This window comes from Saccostrea cucullata, unplaced genomic scaffold (genome assembly GCF_032062105.1).
Source record: "Saccostrea cucullata isolate Sc308-1 unplaced genomic scaffold, CSIRO_AGI_Scuc_v1 ctg288, whole genome shotgun sequence".
NCBI lineage: Eukaryota > Metazoa > Mollusca > Bivalvia > Ostreida > Ostreidae > Saccostrea > Saccostrea cuccullata.
In genome coordinates, this window is record NW_026924061.1 from 110,484 (window position 1) to 127,197 (window position 16,714).

Below are 16,714 nucleotides of genomic sequence, written 5' to 3' on the forward strand. Positions count from 1 at the left end.
CACTTTGAAAAATTTTATCAAAGTCTTTGACACTTTGAAAAGCTTTATTAAAAACTTGGATCTTTAACACTTTGAAAAAGTTTAAATTGAAAACTTTGACACTTTGAAAAACTTTATCGAAAACTTTGACACTGGAAAAACTTTATCGAAAACTTTGTCACTTGGAGAAACTTGGATACTTTGAAAACTTAATCAAAAACTTTGACACTTTGAAAAACTTTATCGAATACTTGGATACTTTAACACTTTGAAAAAGTTTATCGAAAACTTTGACTTTTTCAAAAAGTTTTTCAAAAACTTTGACACTTTAAAAAAGTTTTTCAAAAACTTTTTGCAAAAAACTATATCGAAAAATTTGACACTTTGAAAAACTTTGGCGAAAACTTTGACACTTTGAAAAACTTTGGTGAAAACTTGACACTTTGAAAAACTTTTAGCACAAGGGCATGTGGAGAGTTATTTGATTTAAACATATTTTATTGAACACAATCAGGGGGATTGGACACAAGTTATACCAACTTTAGTTTAGTTTATTTCGTCAGAAATTATTCTTTTACCGCACATTTAAATCGTATTTCATATCTCAAAAAAAAAAATGTACAATGAACATTTCATTTTTTTAATCATACAATCAAACTCATTGTATTATCGAATACCTTACAATTACTTCTATCCCAGTAACATAGATCCGCTAACCACGGAAGCACCACCGTACTTTCTTTTGTGTTATTTCGAGGTTGTTAACCAAAAATGAAATTAGACTTTTAATTAAATTCACGACAATTACTATGCGACTGAAATCTGAATATAGTTTACGGACATCACCTTAAACCTAGTGTATTTCTAGAGGAGTGAGTAAGAACACTGATACAGCCGTTTTGGATTTGCAAAATTTATTAAAATAAAAGTATAGATTATGCGTTCATTTTGTTCTTTACAATGGAATTCTGTCACGTGGCCAGGCAGTCATTTTTTGCAGACACAGCTACTGTCAGTACATTTACAGGACTGAGGTCCGATGCAGCCCTTTCCACAACCACAGGTTCCTGTAAATTTAACAAATAAAATATCTAACTGATGTACAGTGTATACATACATCGTAAGTAACCGACAGTCATGCAGAAACATGCATCAGATATATCAAAGTGTAAAAGAAAAATTTAAAAGTCAAATTAATATATGTAACGCAATTTAATCAGCGGGGAGACACAGAAGCCACACCCCCTCTCCGAACTATTTCTGGAATTTTAATGTTATGTGAAAAAAAATCAATCAAAATATTACACAAAATTAAAGTAAAAAAGCAATAATCGGCTAGATATGTTTTGTTTGAGAGAGTTTGGAATATCATTCCTCTCCAAATTGGAATACAATAAGGTCTCTGAGGAGAACAAGAAAAATATATTATATCCTCCGTGGTGTATGAAATAAGTGCATGTGTTATTTTACAGTTAGTATATATTCGCTTTTGTCCAGGAGAATTATCACAAATTATATAACGACTTACCGTTGCAGCTGCATTTGAGTTTACATCCGGGACATTTACAGCTGGGTCCACATTTACATCCGATCCCACAATTACACCCACTTGATGGGCAGGAGTCTACACACAGACATTTTCCCGCTGAAATGAATTTTTCGTGTAAATATTGTTTCATACAAATAAGGAACAACAACTAAAGTGATCTTGAACCATATTCAAGGAACGATAACTCTAATGATCTTGAACCATACATACTTGCTAGACAGTTGCATGGATCAGACATTTTTCTTCGTGTTCTCTAGGGGCAAAAAGTAAATAAATTCAATTAGATCTAACAGTATTTTTTTTTTTCTGAAAAATTAGAATAATCTAATTTTGTCAAATTAATATTGGCTATAATATACTTTTAAAAAATCTTATTTAACGTACAATGGACAATCATACCTTCTTTAAAATTCTTTAAAATCGTCCAATGCTCTGATAGTCTTGCAAAGAAAAGCGGTTCTCTTTGTAAAACGCTGATTGAATAAAGTATATACAATGCATAATCACATTTTACACATTACGTATGTAGTATCGTGTGCAAACCATCATAAGATGTATACCGAGTATCGTGTGCAAAATGTATTGGATTTTAATAAAGCAGCTAGGGTTAGAAAATGGTGTGATTCATGTTTAGCAAGAGATACCGATATACAGTGGAATTGTATAGTCACTTTGCACACGACACTATATACGTGTATATGAACATGTTTATACAATCTTTAATTTACGCATACATTGTACCAGGGTGACCTAGCTTATTTCTATTTTTATTCACCGTGTAAATTCCAACTGGTAATTCATGAGAAAAATATAAAGAATGTTAGATAAAACATCTGAAAACTCACAAAATATTTTTTTTTCTTTTTAAGAAGCACAATAATATAAATTTGTTAATAGTAGTAGTGAGGATAAATTCGTTATATCAATGTCAATTAACTTCTGCTCTCAATATCTTGTACATTTATAAAGATAATTCCCCAGTTTACATAACATTACATTTTTTGTCGACAACAATTGAACAAGTTTAAAGGTAGAGGGTTTTTGGTGATAATATTTCTTAATATACTCTTTTCTAACATCGGGGAAAAAATGGACAAACCAGAATTTGTCGTCTTCAACCTGTGACATTGAACAAAATTTACATAATCTTTCTATTCTAGGAATATTAAAAAAATCTTCCTCGTTCTATTTTTAGCTGGTGAGAAGACAGACGATGCTGACTGATATGTTGTGCACATTTTGTGATATTGATCTTTTTAAATATAATTGTAAATTAAAACTATCACTTAAATACTTATACAAAATGCACTTCGGAGAACCTTCAAAATAACTTCGTGCTTCTTATGTTCACATGAACATGTCGTCCAATCTTTGTTTCACCTCAAACAAACAAAAAAGTTTTTCATTTAGATAATTTCTACAGTTCCATGTATAACCAAAGCTTAATGTATCAACAAGTTCTTTAATATGTGACAACCAACAAGGAGAAGTGTTTGATTCACACACATCTAACACATCTTGGTATACCCGGTATATTTCTTAAAATACAATTATCGCTATTATTTATTTTTATTATTTTTTTTTTGTATATTTATAAGTGGGTCTTCTCTCCATTTTTTTTAAAATGATAATCCTAGAAGTTTGCAATAAAATATACATTTTATGTTTTACAAAAATATGTAGCAAGGACCCACTATACCTTCAATTGACACTTTTATGACAAAACATTTTTGCATCGTTCCGAGAAATACTTCAAGTCCATTAAGTAAAGGGTCATATCACAAACGTGATTTAAATGTACCAGTACCTCATGAGCTGTGTAGCCTAGTGGTTAACGCGTAACTCTCACAGCAATTTGATACCCTGGATTTTTATTGCTAGAGTTCGAATCCCACGAATACTATCTTATACATGTATAAATAAAAGAATAATTTTCCCCAGATTTTTTTTCTCGGAAAAGTTTTGTTTCTCATAATTTCATACATTTCAATAATGCGAACTTTAATTTAAATACTTAAAGTTAATTCACAAAGTGAATATGATTTCTTAATATCTGAAGCTATAGGCATTCTGCACGCCTTGTTTCCCCGTCTTCTTTACTATATAACAAAATACAAAAGAAGTTAAAATGTGGCAATTACATACATGTACATTGACACGCTTTTTAATCAACTTTGAGGTTTCGCTCGAACGTGTAAATAAGAAATCAGGTCTGCATATTTTCTGAAATATTTGAGATCCATTTACATACATGTATATGTCAGTGTGAAATACTTGTATGTATAACATACATGTATTGGTATCTACATGACTGAAAATGAAAGTAAATAGATATAATGCTACATTTCTTCTTGCATGAGAAAAATAAGTGGTTCAGACATCAATACATTTAAATGAAAAGAATTATTATTTATGAATGATAGTTGCATGATCATTTTATTTTTAAGCCTGCATGGTAAAAATATCGATTAAAATTTAATAACTCATATAAAGGGTAAGAGACATCTTCAAAAGTATGTATCGGTACCTGTAATTATTGACACAATTCTGAGCTTCCTTTTCTTCATAGTATATTTCGCCAAAACTGATCTTAATGGACTCTCTCTCTCTCTCTCTCTCTCTCTCTCTCTCTTGGAATCAATCAGTTTCCCGTCTTTCTCATGAACTTTTTGATATATGGACCATGGATCCGGATATTTTTATTAGATATATTTAATATTTTCACTTACATAGAAATGGTTTTTACACCTGACCCATAGTGTCAAATTTTCACCACACACCTGCTACATGTAAGTTTTCACCGGCACGTAGCATCAAGGGGGGGAGGGCTGTCCCCTTTTTTCCAGAAATAATTTTGTACTTAGTAAATGATGCTTGGAATACTGCCCCCCCCCCCCATCACTTTTTATTGCACTATTATTTTTTTTAAATATGAGGAAGTGGGAAAGTAACAGGAAAATTGTGAAAAAAAATGTTTCGAAATAAATTGGACCCCCTCCCCCTACGAAATTTTTTTTCGTTTGTTTGTTTTTTTCATTTTTACTCGTCAAGTTTTTTTCTCTGACTGCCCCCTTTCAAAAACGGTGCTACGTCCCTGGTTCACACATTTAATTATTTTTTGTTATTTTTTAAAAATCATTTATATAATTAGAGAAGGAAGTCTTTATTTTTAGAACTGCATGTCAATTTAAGACAAACAAACACACCATTTATGGCACATTCTGAATTTATTTTGTTCTTTACAATGAGAATCAGTCACGTGACCATGGAGTCATTTTTTGCAGACACAGCTACTGTCGGTACATTTACAACTTTCAGGTCCCGTGCAGCCCTTTCCACAACCACAGGTTCCTGCAAATTTCACAAAACAGTTTTATGTAATTGATGAATAAGTCCTAATTAACTTTTAAAAGATAATAAAGAATATAAAAGGGAAATAAATTATGAATAAATGAAGTCAAAATATATGTAAGTAATCAGTAAAAAAAAAAAAGACCTCCAAAAGTAAAACCTTTGAGTTTTAAAATTTTGAAAGTGTAATGATAAATATCATTAAGAAAAAGTCTTGTTTTCAAATGTTCTTTTAAAAGGTTGAGATGAATTTTTTTTGTTTTGTGCCGTTAAAAAAAAATTGGGCACAGCGTGCCTCCTCATACAAGTACATTGAACTTGAGTCTGATGTAGATACAATGTTTTTGTTTTTGTTTTTGTTGTTTTTTTTTTAATGAATATAAGGTATTTTAAATGACAAATTTTCTTTCTGACATTTAAATGCATATCTTTGGGCAAACGACTTACCGCTGCAATTGCATTTGACTTGACATCCGGGACATTTACAGCTGGGGCCACATTTACAGGTGGGTCCGCATTTACAACCACTTGAGGGACAGGAATCTGCGCACAGACATTTCCCGGCTAGAAACGGAGAAAATGAGCATACTATAATTATATGTAAATCGACGTATGAAGAGCGACAACTCGAAACTTTCAAATGGCCAAATCATTGGTATTTGGTACAAGGAAATTCATATAACTTACTTTCTGAGCAGTTGCAGGGGTCAGACATTTTTTTTCTTTTTTATAATGTGTTGTCTGAAAAGGAGAAAATGATGTTTTAAGCAAGTATCATACTGTAACATCGATCATGGAATAATTATTAATTTTTTTCATGTTTTAATTTACATTCAACATCGTTAAAATGATAAACCCTTTACATGGTAAATTAGTAAAATATATCTTACCTATTGTATATTCCTTTGTTGAAAGGAGTACTTATAAGGATCACGCCCGTTGAATAAAGAATATAAATTAAATACGTATATGTATATGCACACGTTATTCAAATATTCAGTTTCGTGTGCAAATAATCAATAGGTTGTATACACAGTATCGTGTGCAAAATGTATAGAGTCTATACAAAGTTGATAAGGAATGTGTATCTATAGACAGTATAATTAATTTAGCATAAAACTTATAAAAATTCATAGCTTACATCTAAGTTATCAGTGCAATTAGAACAGAAAAAAATGGACTTAAAATACATATATACAAGTGTATCATAAACATTTATCTAAGTATAAAATCAGCTGAAATTGTTTCATTATTAATTTTATTGTTATAATTTTGTCAAATCACTTTTCATGTGATCATCTCTACGTTTTTGGCAGAGGTCCATATAAATGCACTTTACGCAAATAGTCTGTTGGACTTTAATTAGTCGATTTAAAATACTTGTGTACTTGTCACGAGATAAATAAAAAATATACATGTATACAGAATGTACAAAATGTGTTTGAAAACTCTCTCTCTCTCTCCAACTATAAGTGCGCGGATCCGTGGGAGTGGGGTAGGGATTGGGGTGGAGTGGCGGGGGGAGGGCGGGGGTGTCGGAACTCCCACCCGCTGGAAGGAGGTAGTTTATTTGTCTTGGAGGAGGAGTTGGCGTGGATCCTCACACGTAATGATTGTAAAATAAGCAGAATTCTATATTTGTAAATTAAGAAGACCATGACTTGGTACATGTAGGTTAATTACGAAACTTTTATTCGGTCACATACATTTCACTACCTATCCTTTTTTGGTCTGTAAAACTACCTTGGTTGGGATGAAGGGTATGCATATTTTGCCAGCTTTTTATCAATTCAAAACAAATCTATCCTTCGTAACGCGGATCGCTTTGAAATATTTCCTACATGTATCATTCTAAAACTTTATCATCCCTGCGTCATAATGACTGAGATTAGTATAATACCGACAACGGAAATTCTTATCACTGCATTTAACTGCATTTTACATGATCATTTTCAGTTGTGACAAATTATTTAAGCTTTATCGACTGTTATATTATGTTATACATTCACCGCACGGACGTAATTTTGTTGTTTTATGCAGGTTCTTGTATAGAACACAAACCATAATCCACAGCTGACTCTCACGTTCAGAAAAGTTATGTGTAGATGCATGATTACAGTGTACAAGATCAATGGCCTTGTCACGATTTGCATTTCGCTCTTTTAAAGATTTCTTTTTTTCTAAATTTTAAAATTATTTGTGCATACAAAAATGTTTTGAGAGTATTACTTTTATCTATTTGTTATCGTGGTGTTCTGCAGGTTTCATGCATTTTGCTCGGCCCAGTAAATCAAAATTAATATTAAAGTTATTTTGTGTCTAAATATATACACAGTATATATCCAAAGCAAAGGCGGATCCAGGGCCGACGCGCCGGGCGTGCCCCCCCCCCCCCCCGTTTGAAGTTTTTGTATGTAAAACTTAATTTATATGTCCATTATTTTAAAATCAAGGAAAAGACATCCTTTATATGTAAGAACGTGTCAGCCCCGGACCCCCAAAAAGGACCTTGCCTTAGACCCACTGGGGCTAAGCCACCAGAACCCCCATGCCTTCTACTGCGCCCCCGTTACGAAATTCCTGGATCCGCCACTGATATCAAAGGAATTTGATGTATTGACAATGAAATTCAAACAAACAGAAGTGCGGAAAAAGGGGGCTTAGGCTGTTGGTTAAATATTACCGAATTCTGACTCAACCTCAAGGGCATATTTCATTTTCAATTTGTCCTTCAAAAGATTACGATGAATGCGTTTAGTTTACAAATAAATTTTATATTGAAATAATTAAATATAGTTTCACTCAAAATTAGACACGAAACTCATAATGTTGACCCTGATTACCAAACACAGACTTCCTGTGTAATGCTACGTATACACAGATTTTTGACATCTTGGGTATTGGGGGTCTCCAGGTAAATAACACCACTGTTACTTCGACCACTCCCCCTCCTCAGGTCACCGTACGGTAAAAAAAAAATTGTCTTTTTTTTAATCCTTGGAAAAAATTGTGATGGCAGCAAGGATAATATAATTAAATATATTCTTATATTTAAGATGCGTGAATGACAAATCGATAATAACACAAACTACAGTTAATTTCAGTGCCGTATATACATGTATTATTTCATAGAATTTCACATCTTAGATCTGAAAGAATTTTCGATTGATGTTTGAATTTCATCAAAAAATGAATGCATTTTGCATATGGAATATAATTGAATCAACATGTAAAACTTTTAACACACTACGCTGTTATTGAAATGATAATATATAAAACCAAGGGCGCACTGATTGAGATTGCATTTATTTACAATTAATTCAATTTCAAATGAAATATTTAGATAAATCTAAATTATCATAAGCGAAAACTTAAACACTTCATTTTCAGTATAATAGCATATCCAAAATTCATCTAACTTTTTGTATGTACCTTGTCCCCTTTTCACTACTGGGAGATTGATATTTCAGAAAAATAATTTAAGCCTGGATTATAAAATCAATTAATTTTAGGTGATCAGGCTTCAAGACCAAAAACTGAGAACACAATAAGTCTGTAGTTTGGGATTTTGCATGTTTTTCTTTTTTTTTAATTTGTGCTTAAAAATACATGTACGTTATGATTGGATCCTTGTTACACTCGCTGATATTCGCCCGAATTTCTATCCCAAGTATAATTCAAAAGTAAATGAGAGGCTGCTGTGTAAATTTCAGACGTTAATTAATTATGTAATGTTGAGAATATACCACGCCTTACTGAAAGTCCAAGGATAACAGAGAATTGTAATATTACACTGATGCTCATTCTCTCGAAGGTAATACAAGGTTGATCAATTTAATGCAGTCACTTCTGCAAAACAGTAAACAGTTTCAGTGTCTTTCAATGCAAACTAGACATAATTTAAAGTAATTTTAATGTTGTTTACATCTTCATACATCAATCGCATCATCTAGGATATTTAAGGTCGAAAAAACAACCTCGTATGAATTACGTAAACGCCATGACCCCCCCCCCCCCCTTTTCACAAACTTTAAAATAAATGTTGGAAGACCTCATTTCTGTGAAATATGGAGTTAAACTTGATCAAAAATACACAACAGAAGGAACTTTTAACTCCGTCTATTCTATACATGTAGTTAAATAAACAGAAAATTTAAATATTTTAAAACATTCGGTGTTGTCAATTTACATATGCATTGGAGGTTGTTTTTCCGCTGGTCGGAAAGGTCCGAGAAGCTGCAATTGCTGCATATATACGTGTTTCTAGCTCCAGACTGTACATAGTCAAAACCTGCAGTTTCATTGCAATGAAATTAAATACAATTACCTCTGTTTACTTGGAAACGAAAAGACAGATGTAACAAGAAAAACAGTTTAATGTGTTCTTTGTTTGTGAAACTTAACAAATTCTCGGATCACCGTTGTACTGTTTAGTCACTTTTTGCAGCAACAGTCATTTGCGCATTTGCAAGATTCAGGTGCGGTGCAGCCTTGTCCACAGGCGCAATTACCCGCTAAAAAAGATAAAGCATTTTTATTATTTTCTTGTTTCTTTTACTAATCCTGCATTATAAATGTTACTTTACAAGTTAAATCCTTAGCTTATTTTATATATACAAAAATTGGAAATTCGTATGCTTTTAACTCATTTTTAACCATATGTCATATATTTAAAATTAAACAGTCAATCAAATCATTCCATTCAAACTTACCGGTGCAGCTGCATTTCACTTGACATCCGGTGCACTTGCACCCGGGTCCACACTTACATCCGGATCCACATTTACATCCGCTACGTGGACAGGTTTCCCCGCACTCACATTTTCCAGCTGTAAATAGTCAAAGATCGATAACTCTAATAATTTTCATGATACAGATAGAAACTGCGTTGTTTAATAAAATGCGCAAATCATTACTTACTTTCTAAGCAATTGCAGGGATCAGACATTTTTGTGGTTACCTGTTGAAAGGAAATTAAATTTTCATTAACATGCATTCTATCTCTACAAAATGTTGTAAAAGGTAGCTAGATTTGTGTAATTTAAAATTGGCGTTCAATTAAATTAATTATGCTAATTTTTTTCTAGAATATATTCTAGTTGCACATCAATATTTTAAATAACAATTATCAGAGTTATCAAATCCTTAGATTAAAAAGAGGACATACCTTACTGCGTCAAAGCTAAACTGTTCACACCACGCGTGTTTGGCGCCAAATAAATGAGGTTCCACGAATTAACAGGATATGGGCCGGTAAAAAAAAAAGGCGGTGCCGTGTGCACACTACATACGTAGTCTGTTCCGGGGAGTCAAAACATAAAATTACGTATTTTGAGTTAAACCAAGCAATGTAAATTTAAATAAGTTACAGTTTCATATGTTTTATACACTATAGGGCTAAGTGACGCAGCAAGCCTAATGCAGAGAATTTGTTTCCCCAGCTTAGGGAAAAAAGAAAAGTATGCACAGTTCGGGGGGGGGGGGGTGTCGGACCCCCCCCCCCCTCCGTGGACTTGTAATGAAATTTAATACCGTAACTCCCTAGGGCCTCTCTCATCCCCTCAAAGTGTCCCGCCCTGTTTTTAAAATTATTATTTATTGTATTAAAAGTCGCTTGGCACTGTTTTTAGCACAGGGGCATGTGGAGAGGTATTTGATTTAAACATACATTGTATTTTATTGAACACAATCAATGGGATTGGACACAAGTTATACCAACTTTAGTTAAGTTAGAGATTTAGTAAGTATCATTTAGGTTGTCGGTGGACTTTATATTCTTATTACATAGAATTGTTTAGTAAAGGCTAAATTAGACACCATGTATTGTGTAAAATTTCGACAATATCGAAAATGAATGTAAACATTATATGTGACATAAGGTTTGCATTAACTATGATAGTATTCTGAAATGAAAAAAAAAGTTATTACGTCTCATTGTACAAACCCATAACAGTGTGATAAGTATTCAACATAAAAACAAATATTCTATACACATAATAAAGAATAAGCAATTAAGGGTACTTACCACAAACAAAAAATGGATGTGCGGGTTGATATATATTTTTTGACTGATTTTGATTTGTAATGACATAAATAATAAATCCCTGAAATATAAAGAAATCGTAGGTTTTCCTTGGTGCTTAGATTTGAGATTTAATTTTGCCTTCTATATAATTCGATACAAAATTTTGCACAATTTTTTAACTTGATGACAAAATCTTATAAAATTCTCTCACTCTACTTGGTAAACATTATTCAGGTTGTCAATTTAAATGTAAATTTATGAGAAATAATGCTGATTTCTGAAAAAAGTTTGTTTGTGTTATTTATCCTTAAATCTTTATATCCATACTGGTATTTTTATTTGCTTTAATATACATATTTCTACAAATTCAGGGGGGGGGGGGTAATCTTCAGTACATAATTTAATATTTCTGCAAATCCGGGGAAGGGAGGGAGGGCGGACTCAACCCGCAATCTGAGCGTCCTTCTTTCTTTCTTTTTTTTTTCCTTCAGCGGGGCACAGATATTTCCGGAATAAGCTTGTGTTTTGAACCATTAAAATTGTGAAGATGGGTAGATTTTTAATGTAGATAATTTACTTCTAAACTGAAATAATTTTGATCCGCAAATTTTATAGTCAGCAACAGTGTAGAGGGCGCTTGATTCGATACTAACTGAAAAATTGATTTGAAACACGGATAACAGAGGCGAGGTTGTCGTAATTTGGCATCTTTGGGCCTGTATACCACAGGTGTTTGTGGACAGGACCCTACTTTTAGGATGCACTCCACTTCTATGATTTAAGGAATCACTGTCTAGTTCATATAGTATGCCAGGGTATCAACGATAGTGGGAAACATGGGATAATTTGCATAAATTATCCCATGTTTCCCACTATCGTTGATGTCCCTGGCATACTATACGAACTAGACAGTGATTCCTTATACATGTATTTCCATTTCATTGTGAAATGAAATTGTAGATTTAGATTTTTCTTTTACAATTTTATTTCACAATGAAATGGAAATACAAGGAATCACTGTCTTACTTAGTATAGTATGCCAGGGACATCAACGACAGCGGGAAACATGGGATAAATTATCCCATGTTTCCCACTATCGCTGATGCCCTGGCATACTACACTAACTAGACAGTGATTCCTTAAATTACTATAATCTTAATATAATTTTCTTTATTTTTTTATCTCTTACTACCATCCTTCATCTACACATTCCTGCTCATTAAAAAATCACCTTTAAATCCGACACATCACCTTTCTATATACCAGGATATAATATTTATAGGAGTATTGGATGTTAGAATTTGCATCTGCCTCAGATTTCAAGGCAAAGTAAGCAAAATATAATTTTTAAAACCTTATTCATGAGTTTTTATTTCATCGAGGTAATGAAAAAATAAAGCCTTAACAACTGCATGGAAAATCCTCAATGTGTACATTCTAACTTCACCACAAATAATAATAATTTTGACAAACTGTATTTGAAGTGTGAACAGATTATCATATTCATGTATGTTTTTGTTGATTTCTTATTTTACTGAAAGTCAATTCTGGATTTGAGATTTTGTTTTTAGAATTTAATATTATATGCTTGTATATTACCACGTGGTATCGAAAACTTATGTAACACGAGAAATTATAAACACATATACTTGACAAATGTATACTTTAAAGAAAATGAGTAACCCATTACACATATTATCATTTTATTATTAAACTGTCGACAACCGAGTGAAAAACCACAAAGTGCTTGTCATTTTTAGCATGATTACAAAACTATACAATGTTATTGTCAATTTTTTGTTATATACTAGCACTGTACCTATAAATTTGGTTCATATATATATAATCTTTACTAAAATGACAGGTATTTTTAAAGTTAAATTAAAGCGGTCATGAAAAGTAAACGTTTTACCACTGAGTGGGATACTAGAGACTTTTTTCCACGTTGTATCATACTGATATTATAATTTAGCGGACGAGTTGTCAAATACATGTATTCATACACACACTATTTCTGTTGGCCACACAAAGTCTTACCCCCTGCTCACCAACAGTTATTTCGCTAAAATGTCAATTAAATTTCTACAAGTTACCAATTTTTGTTTCCCTTATACATGTACAGCGTATACAATAATTTCTCTGCTAAAAGTGTCCACTCAAACCTTTAGAAAATTCCTCTATGTGTATGTTCAGTGGCAGAACAAACTCTTCCCAGGATTCTTGCTCTTTGGTTTTGATGTTTGTTTGATAAATGAAATTAATTTAGTTTTCGTGAAGTCTCAGTCATATATGGTGTAAATTTTGAATATATACCAGATGGCAGTAAATTCAAAATTTAAAACACCGCATCTCCATAACTTAGTTGACATAAAACTGAAGCACAGAAAAGGTTTTAAGAAATTTATTCAAGAAAATCATATCGAACACGTTCAACTTGACAAAAAGGAGGTATATTGTTTGATAGATCACAGAATTAATAACAATATTAATATTGACTTTTATACTAATATTTTTTTTTAGAAAATATACACACAAAAACCAATGTCGCGATCATCCGTTGAATTGGCACCCATAGGTTATTTTTATTATTTTTTTTTTTAACTTTTTTTTTTGCAGAAAAAAGTCTTGACCTTCCTACTTCTTAACTCCCCCATGACGTCACTTTTTGCAGCTACTGCAGTCGGCTTTTTCACATTTGCCAGTCTCAGTGTTCTGACAACAATCCTTTGTACCTAAAAGATTTACATTGTAACTTTTAATTGCATCTTATTTTAGTATTTGCCTTTTCTACAGAACATACATTTACAATCAAACCTTTTGATGCTTCGATTTTGAGGTTTTCGAGGATATAGGAGATACCGAGCTCCAATATAATATATTATGTGAAAATGTGATTGAAATAAACTGCCAAACCACTTCGAACTATCACTGGTTTCGAGACACAGATATGTGATTTAATACTACTATGTAAAATGCATATAAACAAAATGTGAATTTGTATAATGAACAAGTTTCGTACTTTTTTATGTACATGCAGAAGTTGAATATTCCAAGAATATGGGACCTTTTTTTTCAACGATCAATAAAAATTCTCAAAGTGAACTTTTTTTCATTTGAATTGTTTTCAATAGAAGTTGAAACAAATAAACCCCCGTGTGACTCCGTATTAGGATTCTTACCAGCACAGCAGGCTTTGGTGGGACGCTTACAGTTGCCACATTTACAGATTCCGCCCGGTTCTGTACAATTACAACCAGGCCCGCACCTACAGGATCCACCCGCAGGTTTCTCTTCTAAAATTAAACAAGAGAGTTTTTTGGTAAGCATTGTTATAGTACATGAACAGAGAAATAGACATTGAACTTTTATGATAAATGGTACATGTTCTTGCAACTCAAATTAGAAAATGGAATATGTACTTTAGATGAGGGTAATCGTTATTTGTTTGATGAATTTTGGTCTTCGTTGCTTTTAAAATTATTTCCTCTTTTAATTGACATGTTAACCAATGAATAGCGTCTCCATCCAAGTTAATATTTTTGGAGATTTTAAACTTAAAAAGGGTAGGTAAGGTTTGGTATATTTTTCGAAATGATGTGTACTAAGAGAGATAACTCTAAAATATATATAATTTACAAAAAGAGTTACCCGAACATAAGAAATAATATTGCTATTTTGGATTTAATTTCATGGGTTATAAATAGATGGACACTTACTTTCACAGCATTTGATCTCTCCTTGGTCAGACATTTCTACAAAAGACTATCTAGAATTAGAAGAAAAAAAATATTTTACGTTTTCTAAATAAAAATGACGCTATTTCATAAAATAATAAAAACATTCTAAAAACTCAACTGAAATTTAATTCTAAAATCTAAATATTATTTTATGTTTTACCTCTATCGATATCTCTTACGAATCTGCACAGTCCCCTTGTTTACCGCCGAGATGAAACTTGTTTACTTATAATATACAGGGAAAGTTACTTTTTTTTTCTTAAATTTTTTTATCCGTGTGCAAATGAATAGAATGTTGTATTTGGTGAAATTGCGGCGTAGAAATATTAAGCATCTACTTGTACAGTACTTTGTGAATAGTAAATTAACAAATGGTTAATTGTTTTTTTTAATATCGGATCACTCGCTAAAGTTCAAACTCATACTAGTAAATAAATACTTTGTCCCTTTAATTTTTCTTGTACAATAATTAATGTAGAGATTGAATCGAGGTCTAATTTAATTATCAATTTATGGAAGTGAATCTAGAAGTAACACAGAGGAACCCTGCTGAATATTAGGGGGAAAAGCCTATTCATACATATGCAGATAAGATACTGGTATTTGATTTACAAAAAAATGTGACTGACTTAATTGGCGGTGTTTCAAATTCAGGGGCGGATCAATAATCTCATTGTATGTTACAGGGTATGGTTTTATATACTGGACGACATACCGGTATAATAACGCCTTCTTTAGTTCTTTAGGTACGTTCGTGTATACTGTGAAATACTGAACATAAGGATACCAAAAATCAAAACATTTCCTCGGAAAAGACCATATCGGTCGTGAGATACATTATTACTTGTTTACTTCCGTTACGCACATACTTACACCCCCATCCCCCCACACACAAGAGCTTAAATTTACTGTATCCTCTCCATCTTCAAAATTAATTAAACTATTAATAAACTAGAGGTACTGTGAGCAATGAGCTCACTAACTGATACACCCCCCCCCCGGCTCCCATATGAATATAATGGTAGAGTCCATGTTTTGATATTGGAAACAAATATGTGTCGGATCAAAAAGTAAATAGGAGGTCACACTGGCAATACATGCATGTAATAAAGATTCTGTGAAAGTCTCATCAAATTTTATTCAGTGGTATGAGAGGAGTTGCGAATAAGAGATGGGTACCCCAAAGCGTAACAGACGGATAGACGGACGGACATCCCGATTACCATATACCCTCCGCTTTTCAAGCGGGAGATATAAAAAGAAAAAAAAAACCCTTTCTGCATAGCAATTTATTGAATGAAAGGACAAGATATTTTTTCTTTGTTCTATTGAAACATTTTTTTGGGGGAAGGGGGGGGGGGTCAAAATGTTCGAAACTGATGTCTTGGTTAATAAAAAGATTTAAATTAACCTTTTTTTCATCATATTTTAGTTTATGGAGAGTTTGTTATATGGACACGTGATAAATTATCTGCTCTGTATTAATCTTGTATCTCTACGCAGTGAAGCTTAACAAAGCAATCTTCGCTACATTCAAAATATTTCTTTATGACCAACATCCATAAAATCACACTTTAATTTATCGTATCTGTCCACAGTACGATGTCTGACCTATGACCTTTTCACTTAGTCCTCCGGCTGAAGAAATCTACAAGTTCCATTTTAACAATCTTTCTCCCTTGGGTCAGGCAAATTTTTGGGACACTCGCGCATAATCATAAAGACCCAGGCAGGGTATATATCCTTTAAATGTTTGCTTTAGATTACATAGACAGATTACATATTATTTTGTGTTGAATGTATCCTTTTTTAAAGTCCTTTGCAAAATATTGACCTGCTCGAGGATGAATAAGACACCGTACCTATAAGTGAAATCGCATGGAAAATCCAACAGAGAGCCCAGTATATAGAAAGCATGCGCATGGATCGTTGTTAATAGCGCACCTGTAATGAAAAACTTATTAAAGTCATCTCATTACCGGCGATTTTAATTTGACTTTGACAAACTGCACGTTGGATCGCTACAAACTACAGTTTAAGCTCATAGCGACATAAACCGTTTTCTGCTGATCA

The 16,714-nt window shown here is 32.6% G+C and overlaps 3 protein-coding genes and 1 long non-coding RNA gene across 4 annotated transcripts in view; all 4 read right to left on the reverse strand.

Annotated features, from left to right (window-relative positions):
* Window positions 1-5,924, reverse strand: part of LOC134265610 (metallothionein-like) — a 65,346-nt gene extending 59,422 nt beyond the window's left edge. Inside the window, exon 1 of the mRNA XM_062747834.1 lies at window positions 5,770-5,924. The gene's annotated coding sequence lies outside the window, so the exon portion shown is untranslated. The remainder of the gene's footprint in view (window positions 1-5,769) is intronic.
* On the reverse strand, window positions 877-2,039 carry LOC134265611 (metallothionein-like). The gene is made up of 4 exons (XM_062747835.1): window positions 1,928-2,039; window positions 1,739-1,781; window positions 1,508-1,624; window positions 877-1,046 (listed from the first exon to the last, which is right to left on the reverse strand). The coding sequence occupies exons 2-4, from the start codon at window positions 1,764-1,766 to the stop codon at window positions 967-969; spliced, it is 225 nt and encodes a 74-aa protein (XP_062603819.1). The 5' UTR covers window positions 1,767-1,781; window positions 1,928-2,039; the 3' UTR covers window positions 877-966.
* On the reverse strand, window positions 4,737-10,194 carry LOC134265615 (metallothionein-like). Its single transcript, XM_062747838.1, has 6 exons — window positions 10,047-10,194; window positions 9,800-9,839; window positions 9,592-9,708; window positions 9,318-9,393; window positions 5,327-5,367; window positions 4,737-4,879 (listed from the first exon to the last, which is right to left on the reverse strand). Exons 2-6 carry the CDS (start codon window positions 9,825-9,827, stop codon window positions 4,800-4,802), a joined length of 342 nt encoding a protein of 113 aa, XP_062603822.1. The 5' UTR covers window positions 9,828-9,839; window positions 10,047-10,194; the 3' UTR covers window positions 4,737-4,799.
* A 3,096-nt stretch (window positions 10,195-13,290) lies between these two features.
* On the reverse strand, window positions 13,291-14,870 carry LOC134265617 (uncharacterized). Its single transcript, XR_009991785.1, has 4 exons — window positions 14,802-14,870; window positions 14,621-14,666; window positions 14,084-14,197; window positions 13,291-13,636 (listed from the first exon to the last, which is right to left on the reverse strand). It is a non-coding gene; the product is annotated as an uncharacterized LOC134265617 (long non-coding RNA).
* Window positions 14,871-16,714: the final 1,844 nt, after the last annotated feature.

Coding starts and splice junctions, on each gene's coding strand:
- LOC134265611 (XM_062747835.1), bottom strand. CDS start 1,766: ATGTCTGATCCATGCAACTGTCTAGCAA. Junction 1,625..1,738: donor TCCATGCAACTGTCTAGCAA/GTATGTATGGTT, acceptor AATTCATTTCAG/CGGGAAAATGTCTGTGTGTA. Junction 1,047..1,507: donor ACTCAAATGCAGCTGCAACG/GTAAGTCGTTAT, acceptor TTAAATTTACAG/GAACCTGTGGTTGTGGAAAG.
- LOC134265615 (XM_062747838.1), bottom strand. CDS start 9,827: ATGTCTGATCCCTGCAATTGCTTAGAAA. Junction 9,709..9,799: donor TCCCTGCAATTGCTTAGAAA/GTAAGTAATGAT, acceptor GACTATTTACAG/CTGGAAAATGTGAGTGCGGG. Junction 5,368..9,317: donor AATGACTGTTGCTGCAAAAA/GTGACTAAACAG, acceptor ATGTGGCCCCAG/CTGTAAATGTCCCGGATGTC.